This window comes from Eschrichtius robustus, chromosome 2 (assembly GCF_028021215.1).
Source record: "Eschrichtius robustus isolate mEscRob2 chromosome 2, mEscRob2.pri, whole genome shotgun sequence".
Lineage (NCBI taxonomy): Eukaryota > Metazoa > Chordata > Mammalia > Artiodactyla > Eschrichtiidae > Eschrichtius > Eschrichtius robustus.
This window is the reverse complement of record NC_090825.1, coordinates 105706305-105721765: the sequence shown is the minus strand read 5'-3', so window position 1 is coordinate 105721765 and position 15461 is coordinate 105706305. Positions and strand designations below refer to the sequence as shown.

At 39.2% G+C, this 15461-nt stretch overlaps 1 protein-coding gene across 2 annotated transcripts in view; it reads right to left on the bottom strand.

Moving 5' to 3' along the window:
- Nucleotides 1-4904: 4904 nt before the first annotated feature.
- The window catches only part of MEGF10 (multiple EGF like domains 10), a 370667-nt gene continuing 360110 nt past the window's right edge, over nucleotides 4905-15461 (bottom strand). For both annotated transcript variants that reach the window (XM_068535791.1, XM_068535792.1), the window contains 5 exons: nucleotides 14745-14872; nucleotides 13258-13381; nucleotides 9447-9491; nucleotides 8407-8613; nucleotides 4905-6181 (listed from right to left, as the gene is read on the bottom strand). In XM_068535791.1, coding sequence (XP_068391892.1) covers nucleotides 5997-6181; nucleotides 8407-8613; nucleotides 9447-9491; nucleotides 13258-13381; nucleotides 14745-14872 — 689 coding nt within the window. In that variant the 3' untranslated portion in view covers nucleotides 4905-5996. The remainder of the gene's footprint in view (nucleotides 6182-8406; nucleotides 8614-9446; nucleotides 9492-13257; nucleotides 13382-14744; nucleotides 14873-15461) is intronic.

Below are 15461 nucleotides of genomic sequence, written 5' to 3'. Positions count from 1 at the left end.
CAGGTCAGCCTCTTTTCCTTCTGCCTGGGCTGCGTGTTCCCACGAAGTGGCGTGTGATCTTTCTCTGCCTATTCATGTTGATAGTGTGCTGGTTTTCAACACTTATGTGGATCTCTCTGGTTCTTCCTTGTGTATTGACAGTCAGAGTAGGGATTTTTCCTTCATTGGCAGCTAGTAATCCCTGTTGATATAAGTGACAGAAGACCTTCCAGTTCACAAGTCCAAGATGGGATAGGCTAACCTTAGCCCAACATGGAAACTATCCCTCCTGAGATGCCATCATGCGGAAACAGTCAGTCTCTCTCACTGCTGCATAATGCAAACTGCAGAGACATTCTTTCCTTACTTTCTGTGTATCCCCCAGGTCAGCTGGCTCTCCCCACACTCCCTTCCCCATAGTGCAGCCCCATCAACTCCCAGCCACTCCCATTTACATTTTGCCTTCAACCTGTACCTTCTTTCAAGGACTTGATGTCTCACTGTGTGTGGAAACTTTTCAGGTTGCCAAGGTCAGCCCTTGACTTTTTTGGATGGCTGTATTCTCCAGGATGGGAATATGAGGGCAGGTCACCATTTTCCCACAAACCCACATCCAAAGTTTAAAAGTCATTCTCTTGATTACTGTAGCTTTGTAGTATAGTCTGAAGTCCGGGAGCCTGATTCCTCCAGCTCCAGTTTTCTTTCTCAGGATTGCTTTGGCTATTCAGAGTCTTTTGTGTTTCCATACAAATTGTGAAATTGTTTGTTCTAGTTCTGTGAAAAATGCCATTGGTAGTTTGATAGGGATTGCACTGAATCTGTAGATTGCTTTGAGTAGTATAGACATTTTCACAATGTTGATTAAAATAGATAGCTAGTGGGAAGCAGCTGCATGGCACAGGGAGATCAGCTTGGTGCTTTGAGATCACCTATAGGGGTGGGATAAGGAGTGTGGGAGGGAGACTCAAGAGGGAAGGGATATGGGGATGTATGTATGCATATGGCTGATTCACTTTGTTATACAGCAGAGGCTGACACAACACTGTAGAGCAATTATACTCCAATAAAGATGTTAACAAAAATCAGTCTCAAATTCTAGGAAGATAGCATATTACTGGAAGATGAAATTATGTTATTATTGTTTTCCTAAGTTACACCTCTAGAAATAAAATATGTATGGAATTTTTTTGCAGTACAAAAATAGATCAGGATATGGTCCCACAAACATGTAGCTTTTATAATATTCATTAAATGCTCACTTCTGATTTACCAGCCTCATCACTTATCTGGTTATTGCAAACTGGCTCATTTTAGCTAATTTTTCATAATAGTTATGATAACTAACATTTACCAGCTATCTACTATGTATCGGGCACTGATACATAGTAGTGTTTTGTATGTATAAATTTATTAAATTCTCACAAAACCCCTTGAAATAAGTACTATTATTTCCAACATATTACAATATAGAAACCAAGGTCCTGAGAAGTCAAGTAACTTACCAAGGTCATGCAGCTGATAAGATGCTTTATTCCCTTAACGAAATAATGAGCTACTTCAGATCATGTCTTCTATTTCTCTGCATCCCCAACTGTGCTTGGCACCCATGTCCTCAGTAAAATAAACAGTTATTGAGAGAAGCAGCAATGTTTTATTCATATCTGATCCCTAGAACACAGTGTTATAAAGTGAGAGTTTCAAAAAAATTTTTAATTATAAAATGAAGCACTAACAGGCTACTGAGATTTAAAAAGCAAATCCACATAAGATAACCTGAAGTTTTTTACAGAGACCCGACTCTCAGGCACTAACCTGGGTTCCAGGGATCCGAATATGAATAAAATGTTGCCTCTGTCCTTAAAGAACAAGTGATCAGGAGAAAAAACAGGTACATAAGCAATTAAATATAATAAAATATAATTGTTTTTTAAATGTATATATAAAGTGCTATGGGGCCACACACGAAAAAATATTAATTTTTCCAGTAGGAAAAGTTTTTTCTTCTCTTTAATTAACAATAGAATCAAACGTAGAAATAAACACCACTTTAAAGTTTTTTATTAGAAAGTTTATTGCATTAATCTATAAAATCATTTGGTCATATAAATGACAATGTAGGCTAATACTGCTGAAAGTTTAATCATCTTTGGAAAAGAGGTATTTTAATACTGAAAGCATTTTTGTTTGCTACAATCATGTAAATCCTAATGTGTTTTAATTTTTTTCCTTTTAAAAATATATATTGTGATTTGTTCATATCAAAAGGAAGCCTGGACTAAATACTGAACTAGAATAAACAGACCCAGTGTAAGGACACCAGTATTAAGAGGACCCTAAAAGGGCAGCTGGCCATACATCTTTAGTTACTAGACAAGCACCCATCCACACCATGTGCTTCACACTTACACATCTAGGTACACTTCCATGACATAAAGTTTTTAAGACCAACATACCTCTTAAATACATAATGTGAATAATTGAGACATGTTACTCAAAGATAGAAAATCCATTATTTTAAAAACATAACCTTAAAACTCACTTTTTTTATGATTTCATCTCATTTTAAGTGGTAAGTGGACTTCTAACATTGACATGAATTCTAACTGGTATTGCAATACTCTTGTGTAACTCTTGCAATATTTATAGTTTAAAAATCCCAATAATTGATAACTACTATTGTGGCTCTTTGGGGTCAACATGATCACATTTTCATAAAGTTGTTTGCATTTCTCACAGCACATAGTTATTGTGCTAACGGATTTGGATGGGACAGTTTACAACTGTCCTATTATAAAATTCTATGTTGGTTTTCCTGAAATTGGCGAATAATTTTCCATAGAGATAATGATAAACACATTAAGCTCCCTGTTAACATTACTATATAGCATGGGAGAGGAATCTATATCAAACATTGTAAATAGTTATGAAATATTCCTTATCATATAATTAACTACAAATAACATTCTCTCTATTAAAGCAAGCACACAAACTATCATTTGGGCCAGTTTTGATGTATTTATACAGAAACACAAATAGTTTATAAATTTTCTGATATATCAACCTCTAGGGAAAGTATAATAGTTTGCCTGACATCCTTACATGAATGACTTTTGCTGCATGTCGTCAAGCTCATTCACTGCTTTGACCACTATAGGGTATAGGGAAGAGATTATTTTTAGGATTCCAAATTAATATGGGTTCAAAGGTCATGAGAATAGATTCACTATGTACGACGAATAACATCACCATTAAATTAAATTTGATATATCTGGAAAAGTCCAAAAGGTTGTAATTTCAGGGGGAAAAAACTATCAGGTCTTTTTGTCTTTAATTCTCATTCTGACAAAAGTATTTCTCTCTTTACCCAAGTCTATATCAAAGTATCTAGAAAATTTTGATCTCTCAACTAGACCTCTCCAAATATAACATGTAGTTTTACGACATCCAACATGCTATGTGTGTTCTGATGTTTGAAAAGTCCCGAGTGAACCCTAATAAGTAAGAATTGCCTTAGGTACAAATGTTGTCTCAGGACAGCAGCCATCCTGAGCAAGGGATCTGTCAGAAAGATTGCACAGAGAGGGATGGCAGTGCCCCTTTTGGATCCGCATCTGCTGCCCAGGTTTTCTACTTACATTGCTGTTGCCTTTGGACATGAAGCTTTCATTTTTTCTTTTTTTTAATAGTGGAATGAGAGAAGAAACTGGTTTTTTTGTCTGTTTGTTTTTTTTAAACTTATCTCCAAGGAGTAATGGGGAAACTCAACTTACCATGGAGCTCTGAAGAGATGAATCTTAAAAAAGAAGGGGAAAGATGTCTTCTTTTTTTCTAACCAAAAAGGACTCTTTGTGGCTATTGACCCACAAGTGTCTCAATTAGAAGTCTATCCCCTAGAACAAAGGGCCAACCAACAGGTAACTGTTGGAATAAATCAATTGTTTCTAAGGTGTGTTCCGGGCGATTCCCCATTTCCTTGAATTAACTTTGGAGTTCCCTGAAACAGCCACCAAAGGAGTGAATGTTCTAAGTGTGTTTGTTCTCTCATCCACCTGACCAAACGAACATCACAGGTGCAGGTGTGCAACAGGAAAGCACTGGATATCCCAACTCAGTAGCTGGCGGTGCAATGCCTTGTGTATACTAATGGCAGAACGGGGGTGCAGTACATATTTGTGTCTTGACTCACTGAAGTAGGACACCAAGTAGCGTTTCATGTCTTTAAAAGATTGATGACCACTGTTTTCTCTTATGAAGTTGCTTCCTCATTCAGCCTTTCAGCCCTTCAGCTTGCTCAGGGAGGTCAAAGAGAAACTGGTTTTCTTGCATCATGTATCAGCATCCTCTTGAGATAACTATCTTGGAGTGAAAAATGTTATTGCATAAGTATGCACAGGATGAACATCTCTTCTGGTTTGCCTGTAACAGTCCAAATTTAAGCCCATTGCAGGATACTTGTTCATAATGCCCTCATTTACCCTCAGAAGTGTTCCAGTTTGGATGATCAATCATATCATCACCCTAATGAAGGTCTTTAGTAAGACCAGTCTGTGGTACTTTCTCAGTAACAGTGTCTCCCTGCTCCCCTTCCCTTTGGTTTAACCAAGACTCGGATCTAAAGGAACCCCATTTCAGAATATTAAAAAGCTTCTCTATTTCCATTATAAGCCATTCACTTGTGGTTACTGTACTATTTTAGTAATGACCAATTTTAATGGATTTGATTTATATATTTTCATCTCCTCCCTCCAAAAGAAACAAGAACAGTGCATTTTTCTCAAGCAAAAACAAAAGTAGCCATAACACAAGAAACAATAAACATATAATATTTTTTCATTAACAATCCAAACACTACAAAACATAGAATATACAACTTAAAAATGGAAATACAAACTGATGAAAAATGGGGTACATGTCATATTAGCAATGCAAAAGACCAGCTTAAGCATAGTTTCTCTAAATCAACAATTAATAAAAGGAAAGTGCCCTTTTCTCAAATATGCACAAAAATATTTCGGTCACTTCTAGGGAAAAATTAATCAAAACTTTCTGCTAATTCTATATTACAGCCTGTATTACTAATGGTTTACAAAACTTAAGCATCATCTTACACCTAAAATTTACAACTTTTTCCAATCATTATACACTCATTCAATCCAATCTGTCAAAAATAAAATTATTTCATTTCTATATTTATGAAATAATTATTGATATGTTATGGATCTCAAGTGGTGAATGTGTATGATGGGGACAGTAATCAGAATAATGTCATGTATCTAAAGTGGGCCAAGGATCAAATAGAGAGGAGAAGCACTTCCGCCTGGCATATTTGCGTATTGATTCCTGCAATTATTCTAGCATTTCTAAAGTAATTCTAATGGTACATTTCCTCATTCTAAAAGAAGTCTAAAGTTCTCATATTTAAATTTGCTATCCACTTCTAGAGTTTATTCAGAGTCTATCCAGTAATGCCACTTGGCAGAATGTTCCTGCTGGGCTCATATTATCCTTACAATTCCGAGTCCAGCTGAAAGAAGTTAAACAGTAAGGACTCAATAAGATGGCCCTTTTTCTTCTACACGTTGAGTGATTCACACTTTTATGAAGCAAATTTTATGGTAAACCGCACAATCCTAGGTACAGCTCTATAATGCAAATGAGAAAGAAAACATTTAAATTTTAATTTTTCAAGCAACAATACCAACGTCCACTGCAACCCATGTCGCTGAAAGAGTCCTGCACGGTCATGCTTTTAGCCAAGATTTTACAATAAGTCTTGCTTCATGGGTGCAGTTCTAAAACTAGCAAGAATGGGAAATCACATTGCTGTCTCCTTCTGAGCCACCTGTACAAAAAGGACCTACAGTCAGTCACCCTCAGTTTTGAGCTTTCTGGTTCATGTCCAACAATTGCCTACTGAGCAGATTAACATTCACATAGGGTGGCAAACTTGAGGATGGAGAAGAACTGAACTGTAGTTCTGGAAAGGGTTCCAGCGGCTACCCAGTGGTCCTCTGGTGTCATTCACTGCTGCTGCTGCTGCTGCTGCCACCGCCATCCTCTTGCTTGGGGGAGGAGGAACTGTCTCGGACTGGCAGCAGGTCATAATGGCAAGGGATGTGACTGTTCTTTGGGAGGTCATATGGATCCTGGGTGAGATGCCCATTATTGCTGAATATTCCTTGGACAACACTCACTGTAGGTTCTGTGACAACCAGGGACACATTAACTGATCAGCAATGGAAATTAAAAAAAAAAAAAAAAGAATATGGCATTCCTTGCAAATATCAAACACACCAGAGGAGCTTTTATAAAAATATAAGAAGGGACTTCACTGGTGGCGCAGTGGTTAAGAATCCGCCTGCCAATGCAGGGGACACGGGTTCGAGCCCTGGTCCAGGATGATCCCACATGCTGCAGAGCAACTAAGCCCGTGCACCACAACTACTGAGCCTGTGCTCTAGAGCCCACGAGCCACAACTACTGAGCCTGCATGCCACAATTACTGAAGCCCGCACGCCTAGAGCCCGTGCTCCGCAACAAAAGAAGCCACTGCAATGAGAAGCCCGAGCACCGCAACGAAGAGTAGCCCCTGCTCGCCACAATTAGAGAAAGCCTGTGCGCAGCAACAAAGACCCAACACAGCCAGTAAGTTAATTAATTAATTAATTAATTTTAAAAAATATATAAGGGGCTTCCCTGGTGGCGCAGTGGTTGAGAATCCGCCTGCCAATGCAGGGGACACAGGTTCGAGCCCTGGTCTGGGAAGATCCCACATGCCGCGGAGCGGCTGGGCCCGTGAGCCACAACTACTGAGCCTGCGCGTCTGGAGCCTGTGCTCCGCAACAAGAGAGGCCGCGATAGTGAGAGGCCCGCGCACCGCGATGAAGAGCGGCCTCCGCTCGCCGCAACTAGAGGAAGCCCTCGCACAGAAACGAAGACCCAACACAGCCATAAATAAATTAAAAAAAAATATATATATATATATATATAAGAAAATATTATTTTTTAAAACAAATGATCCTTTTATAATCACATAGAGGTGGCTACTCTGTGGTTGGTAGAACCACTGACGCTCACAAACGATGCTCAGAACAAAGGGTGACTGTATGGTTGGGATGAAGACATCAAGGGAATATACAGAAACCCTGGACATGAATCACTGTCTGCAAAAACCTGGAGATAATCTAGTCCAAACCCCTTCCTCTACAGGTAAAACAACGAGGTCCTCTGGGGGTCTGGTCACTTGATTCATGGAGACACATAACAAGTGCACAGCTTTAGAACTCAGGACTCAGGCTCTCAGTTGACTTCCCGTCTCACAGTGGTGGGCTTAGGGGACAGTTCAAAAGGGAACTGTTACTGACTTTTTAGAAATAAATGTAGTTCATTATGGCTTCCATTTTAAAAAGCTGTCTTAACACTTTAAAAAGAATTACGTATCTTTCCCTGACATGTCTACGGCCTAAAATGAATGACAAATGACTAGAATTAAATAAGTCACTTCATTTACATGTACAGTTGACCCTTGAACAACGCAAGGTTGGGGTGCTCCACACCCTCCCCCAACCCGCTGCAACTGAAAATCCGCACATAACTTCACAATTGGCCCTCCTATCCATGGTCTCACATCCTTGGATTGAACCAACTGCAGATCACATAGAACTGTAGCATTTACTATTGAAAAAAATCCATGTATAAGTGGACCCGTGCAGTTCCAACCCATGTTGCTCAAGGGTCAACTGTAGTAGAGAATTTTTTTCAGGCTTAAATCATAAACATTGAGAAAGATATGGAGAAAGAAAAATGAAAATATAAAGCTCTACTGTCTAGCCCAGGATAGCTCTGCCCAGGATAGCTCTGGTATGTTTTAACTTTCCTCAAATGGTATTTGCAAGGGGCAATCAAAATAACTCTAATACTAACTGAATTCTTATCAATTTGTATCAGATTCACATCAGAGATTATTACTAATCTAATAGACAAATTTAAAAGTAAAATGTTCCAATCCTGCTAAAAGCATTATATTAATATAATGAATGCAACCAGGAAATGGAACCATCTGTTTAATCCACTTGAACCATTTGTTTTGGCTAACTTGACATATTAGCTAATATGATACATATTCTATTCCACAAGCGTGCTAAAATATTCACTATGGTTACAAAACAAAAGATGGATGACCAGTGGGAGGTAAAAAAAAAAAAACAAAAAACTTACTTTGAATTTTCTAAATGGTATTTTCCCTGAAAAGTTCATTTGACACCAACTAATATGATCACCGTAAACACAGGTTAACATTTAAAATACAGACCATTATTTTCAATACAGTGTATATGAACTGCAACTATTGTATTCTCAAGGACTTTAAAATTGTTTGAAAAGAAAATTCCCACTCACTAGGTTCTTTCTTTGGTTAGGAAAACTTACCAACTTCATAGACGTTCTTGTTGGCTGAAGTTGAGTTATTGATCTCTGCATATGGGGAATCTCTCCGCGCCGGTGACTTCATCTCCACATAACCACACTCTGAGTGTTTGGGAATAAGGATGGGTGGGTCTTTAATAGTGGCATATGGGTTTTCAGAACTGCTTAGGGAGCAGTTACTTGAATTATATTCAGAATGCTTTCCCAGGTCTGTGAAGAGAGACAGGGTGGGGGGGAAAGCAAATGCTATTTCATGGGCAACATCATTTATTTTCTTGGCGATAACTGACTTGGGCAGATTACTTATTTTTCTTCGTAGTTATCTTTAATTTTTAACAATGAAAATAATGGCATCCATTTCTTACGTATTTTGGAGAGAATCTGCTATAAAATTGCCCATCCACAAAGTAATTTTGTCTCCTCTCTAAGGTGAGGACCAATGTAAACATCATGGATTTGATTTCATTTTTATTATCACACTCAAATAAAATTAATTCCACCTTATTTTACTAATAGTCTCCGAATCCTCAAAGGCTTCAGTCAAGACCTCATCTGTTGCTGACCCCAGGAGCATAAGAAGATACTATTATCATGGTAAGGAAGGCAACTATGCTGTGAGGCTTCTTTTGTAAAACCTCAGGTCTGGGCACCTGAAGTTACTACTCAAATTCCTTCCAAAAAGCAGGCTTCAGTGAACATGTAACCAAGCTGATCTCTTCCTCTTTTCCCTGCTATTTCCTTTCTCATATTTCTCTCTCCCCACAAGCCATATTTCTTTGAAAGGAATTATGAGTGTTTTCCCAGCAAATCAAAGCCTTGGTTCTCCAAGACTTCTGCTCTAACAAGATCCACCTATGTTCACTCTCTTGCTGGCAGTCAAACATGCTCATGACTTTGCTGGCGTAATTTAACCCCCTAACAATGCTACACTTTCCCTACAGTGCCGCTTTTGCTGGTTTAACAAATTATTTCTGTCTCTGAGGTAAAAAAATTTTTTACTTGTGTTCTGATAAATGTATTTCTTCCTCAGATTTACACTATACCTTTCAAGGATTTTCCCATATAACTTCTGTCAAGTCCAAAAGCACCTGTAACAAAGGAAGAAAAAAATATCCAGTGAGGACTGAAAGAAAGAGAAAACTCATCTAATATTCTCAGGTCCTTGGAGAAGATGGCTTGGGCACCCACTGTCTCCCCACTGCAGGTAATAGCCAAGGATGCTGCTTTCCAAACCTCGACACCAGATCACTCGCGCCAGATGTTTCAGTACTTAAGAGTTAAAAAAAAATGTTATATAGCATTCTGAGCATTCTCCTGCTCGTTTCAGTGACTTTGGGAAAGGCTGGTCAATATGGGGTAGAAACTGAGGCACAGATGAATCAGTAGACTTGATTCAAGGTTGCTCGGTGGAAAGGACACAGTCAGGCTAGAACTGAGACAAAGGACTGGGATCTCATCACTTGTTGGCTACATGACTTTACACAAGATGTTCAACTCGCTGAGCCTCAATTTTCTTATCTCTAAAATGGGGAAAACACAACCCACCTTCTAAGTCTTACAGGGTTGTTGTGAACATGAAGTGAAATAGACCATAGGGAAAGGCACTGCAAACTCTGAAGCGCCATATAAATGAATGGTGTTTCAGTTACTGTAACACTTTTTTAAAAAATTTATTTTATTGAAGTACAGCTGATTTAAAATGTGTCAGTTCCTGAGCTACAGCAAAGTGATTCAGTTACATATATATATATATATATATATATATATATATATATATATATTCTTTTTCATGTTCTTTTCAATTATGGTTTATTACAAGATATTGAATATAGTTCCCTGTGCTATACAGTAGGACCTTGTTGTTTATCTATTCTATATATATAATAGTTTGTCACACATTGTTGCTAGGAAAAGTTAGCAGTTTCTATGATTCCACTGGGAAAGGACAACTGGAAGTTCCACACTTGAACTTTCCTGGACTCTGCCCCGTGTCTCTTCCCTCGCTGATTTTAATCTGTACCTTTTTGCTGTGATAAACTGTAACCATGAGTATAACAGCTCTTAGTGAGTTCTGTCTTTCTAGCAAATTATTGATCCTGTGGGTGGTCTTGAGGACCCTTGAACTTGTAGTTGGTATCAGAAGTGAGGGTGGTCTTAGAGATTCTGGACTTTTTAAAGGGACCCGGTGAAGACAGGCAGCCTGTGGCCTGACAGCAGCCTAATCAAAGAACTCTATGTTATTCTTTGCCTAATTCCCTTGGCCATCTCCAAACTGTGGCAAAGTCTTGTTAAATGTCCGTCTTGATCTTAGCTGTGCAATGGCTAGCCTTCCCCAAGTGGTTAAAGAGAGGAGCAACATGGGGTGGATAGTAAATCAGGGAACAAGAGCGGGGCTATGAGACCAGCCACTCATGGCAGATTCCCTCTTCTCTACCCTGGAAGATCAGGGTGCAGTTTTAACAAGGAAGCAGGTGGGCTTCCTCATAAACTCCTGTCTGTCCCAATCCCTGAACAGGCGCTTTCAAATGCTCCAGTTAATCTACTTCATACAATGAGCCAGAACGTGATCCTTATCTCTATTTTACAAACAAACAAATCAGTCTTGAGAGGATGACTGGCACAGTGTCATATCACAGAACCAGGAATTGATCTCACAGCTTGTGTATCAAGTTCAGGGCTCTTTCAGACAGCATCACAGCTTTCCCATCATTTAAAACTACTACACACTTCATTATCCATAATGTGTCTTATTCTGTTCTTTGTAAGAAAAGACTTTTTCGATGCAACAACTTTACAGGGATATTAAATGCAGAATTACTTTTGGATGGGAACAAACCAAGGAGATCCAGAATTTCCAATGAAGATTTTATGTTACTAATAATCAGTCCCTTGGGTCTCATTGAGACAGAAAGCGGAGAAATTTATATGTGACAATTACAGTGACTGTGTGTTGTGTTCTGGAATCAGGACAAACTCCATTAAGTGGAGATGGAATGAGAGAACTTTTCTCTCATTAGTGCTGGGTGGTATTTTACTATTATCAATTCATGTACTTCTTTGAGCTAGATTATTAACCTCCCTAAAGTTAAGTGATTTCACCAGTAAGTATAATGTGAATCTGGTATATAAGTAATTTTACTCTAAGTATGTAGAAATACACATCCTAGTGATAATGTTGGTTATCAATTGAAGAATGAAGATAAAAGTTAAGAATTTGTACTCATTTGCTACTTAAACATTTCCATTTCCATAGTAAGAGGGGATTCCAGAGCCCACAGGGGTTGGTTCCTCCATGTGGCTCAGGTGAATGGACATATACGGTATTCACAGAAGGATCGAAGTGAGGGGAGGCAGAAGACCAACTGTGAGACCCAATTTTACCCCCTTCCTTCTATGAAATCTTGGACAAGAGAGTTAACCCCTTTGCTTATTCCTCTATAAAACAAGATTTGTGGAAGGACCCACACAGTAGGGGGTGCCAGATTTAGTAAATAAAAACACAGGAGGTCCAGTTAAATTTGAATTTTAGAGAAACAACAAATAATTTTTCATATAAGTTTGCCTCGTGCAATATTTGGGATATATTTATACAAAAATTATTTGTTTCTTATCTGAAATTCCAATTTAATGGGACTTCCTGGCAACCTTACCACCAAATAAATACAGATGAAAGGGTTTGCTGCCCCTAAGACACTGCACACATGTTAGTTACTATATCATTCCGCTCCTCCCTGAAAATAAGGGGCTGCACCACATGCTCAATGGGGTATCAGAGCAGTTCTTTAAGTGTGGTCCAGGAATCCCCAGCCCCTTTGCAGGAGGGCCCCGAGATTAAATGTTGTGTTCTCATCATAATATAACACTATTTGTCCTTTCCACTCTCATCCTCTCTCAGGTGTATATTGGAGTTTTCCTGGAGCCACACCAAGTGTAAGATCACTACTGATCAAACACAGAAGCAGATATGAAAATCTAGCTGTCCTCTATTAAGCCAGATGGTAAAGAGATGTATAAAAGTGTTAAACAGTGCCACTCTTCTCACTAATTTTTTTTGTTTCATTTTGGAAAATGTAGTTATTTTTCATAAAAATGCATTCTATGTTATCATGAAATGAGGTGTTATTATAAATTAATAAATAGCTCTTTAAGATGTTCTCAGATTTAATTTGTAATATGGTAAATATCAGCAGATATAACCCATGTCAGTAGGGGTTCTTTGGGCTCCTCGATTACTTTTAAGGGTGTATGAAAGGGTCCTGATTCCCAGACCTTTGAGAACCACTGACTTACTTTTTTCAGAACCACTGACTTACTATTAGATATCTAATTGATATCTCTATTTCCTCACCTAAAAGAGGAAGGGCCTCTAGTGAGGGTGCCTCAGATTAACAGAGAGCAAAGAGAAGCACACACCCTGGAACCAAGCTGACTAGGTTCAAATCCCAGCTCCACCATTTAATAGGCTTTGAAAACTTTCACAAGTTACTTAACCTCTTTATGACTGAGTTTCACAACTGTCACAGGGAGATGATGCTGATAATAATGGTACCTATAACAGTACTTGTGACAATTAGGTGAGTTAATACATGGAGAGGTGGGATGTAAGCTACGAGCAGGCAGAGATCCTTGTCTCTTTTTATCAATTCCTGGCTCATAGTAAGAACTCAATAAATGTTGAATAAATAAAGCCCTTAGGACAGTAAAAGCCCCATACAGGGATTAGGTATAATCCTATGACTTTGTTTTTCCATGCATGTTTTCAATAGATCGCTTTGGCACTGTCATGAATCTGTCACTGTTTGCGGTGACTAAAAGACAAAGATGTTTGTGAAGGTGGGGAACGGGGGGACTTGCCAAGCTCGTTGAGGTAGCCGCCGTGTTTCCAGTCCGCAGGCAGCGTGCCTGTGTAGTCCACCACAGGGCCCCTCTTCCCAGGATTCACATTTTTCAGGTTCACAAACAGCTGATTGTTTTTTGACTGTTAAAAATATAAACAACAAAAGATTTAAAGAGAAAATACAATATGGCATAGTGAAGTGTTACCCATCTGGGGAAAGCAAGTCCATGGCATGTATCAAGGACCGGTCCTTACATGAGGATGCACCAAGAGGCCAAGGTGACCGCTTCCGACCTGGCAGGACTTAGAGGCAGCAGGAGTATGTGTCCCTTGGCCCCAACCCTTTCCTCCACTGCCGCAACTTCTCCATTTCCTGCTGTCGCTCTGTGCCAGTTAGACCTTACTTGGGTTTACATACATGGAATTTTGAACTGAAAAAAACAAATTCTTGGTCTGAGCTTTCCCATCAAACACTGTATGATCTTGTACGAGTCACTCTTAGCAGTTTTCTTAGCCATAAGCATGAGGATAAGATGACCTACTTTGTTCCCTCCCTGAATGGGAATAAGAACAAATGGTATGACAAACATCAAAGTCTCTGGAGAATGTGAAGTGCTATTTAACTATGAGACACTATAATTAAAATCCAGCTGCATTGATTTAATTGCAACTGAATTAATTTAATTAGCTTGGTTTTCTTCTAATAGAGAGCTGGAATTAGACAACGGAGACTGGAAATATAATTCAGGCGCAGTTTGGAAGGGAGAAATGTTTGGGATTTCAGAGCACTGAAAGAGACCTGGGGGTGAACTGGGTGGTACCAGAGGAGCCACTCTGGGGCCTCCAACCTCTATGGGCATCTGTAAAATGGGATAATGACTCTTGATTCATAGGATTGGTGTGAAGATTAAATCATTCTAATCATTTTACAAATTTATATTTGTAAAATGATTAGAATTGCTTGGCACATAGTATCAGGTTGTTTCTATTTGATAATTTTTGACCCACAAAAATTCAATTTCATGTGGTTTAAGTGAAATAAATGCATATTATTGTTGTTGCCATTACTCAAGTACGGGTGGCCAGGAAAGGGCACTAGAAGACAGGTGGTCACAAAAGTCAAACTTGGCAATTTTACCGAGGCCTGAGTCCGCTATAGGTTTGGTCTGACACATTACTTTAGAACCTCATGCAATGTTAGAAACATTTTTCCAAAGAAGTGCAACGAAAACAGTACAAGTTGTAGAGACAGCGAGACTGACTCACCTCGCGGCAGCCTCACTCACAAGTGATGTTTGGAAGTGACTTAAATTCCCCATTACTTAGGGGTTTTTGTCAGTAAACCAGAGATCCTAATACACACCCATGGGATTGTTTAGAGGAATAAATGAGACAATAGATGTATGTACATAGAACGGCAGCTGGCAAACAGTAGCCCTCATACACGCTTGCTCCTTCCTCTCTCCCCTGCCCACCCTCACTGGCTTAGACCATTTCCTCTCACCTTTGCGATGGTCATCCTGTCCCTGTTGTTGACGTGAGGGGATGTGGCACACTGGGTGAGTGTGTGGTAACTGGGATTGGTGAAGTAATGGCTGTTAGCATTTCCACCATTGCTGTGAGGAAGGGTTTCTGCCAGAAGAGAAGGAAATGGTTAAGATGGCAGGCTCCCTAAATGCCCGTGGGAAAGAGGGAAGCAAATTTACAAGAACAAATGTTTGGACTGCTTCCATATCACAGGCGGGACAGAATCCCCTCCTGCCCTGCATACGCAGCAAAGCCTCTAGAAGCAGCAGGCATCTGCCTTCCTACTTGCCTCCTGGAAAAGTGTGAAAGTATCCACCAACAACTGCTCTTTGCTTTGGAGCTTGTACAAGCTGGGAAGGCATCACTTTGAAGCTACTTCTGCTGTAACTTTCCTCTTTTTTTTAAACACTCGAATTCTTGACACAATATTCCGCACTAGAAATGCACTACTAAGTAAATCAGCTACTTTATGGATTCCCCCAGAATCACTTTATTTATAAACATGTAACCCACCTGAAATCCTTCAGTGATTGCCCCCAGATTAATAAATACCTTAAGTTTCCAAATTCTTCACTTATGTGGTTACTTCTTCTCAGGATTGAGCGTGTCACTTAAAAATTTACTTTTTATGGGGTCTTGTGACAGAAAGGAAGATTCAAAAGAGTTTTCTTAAAGAACAGCCTTGGTTCTTGCT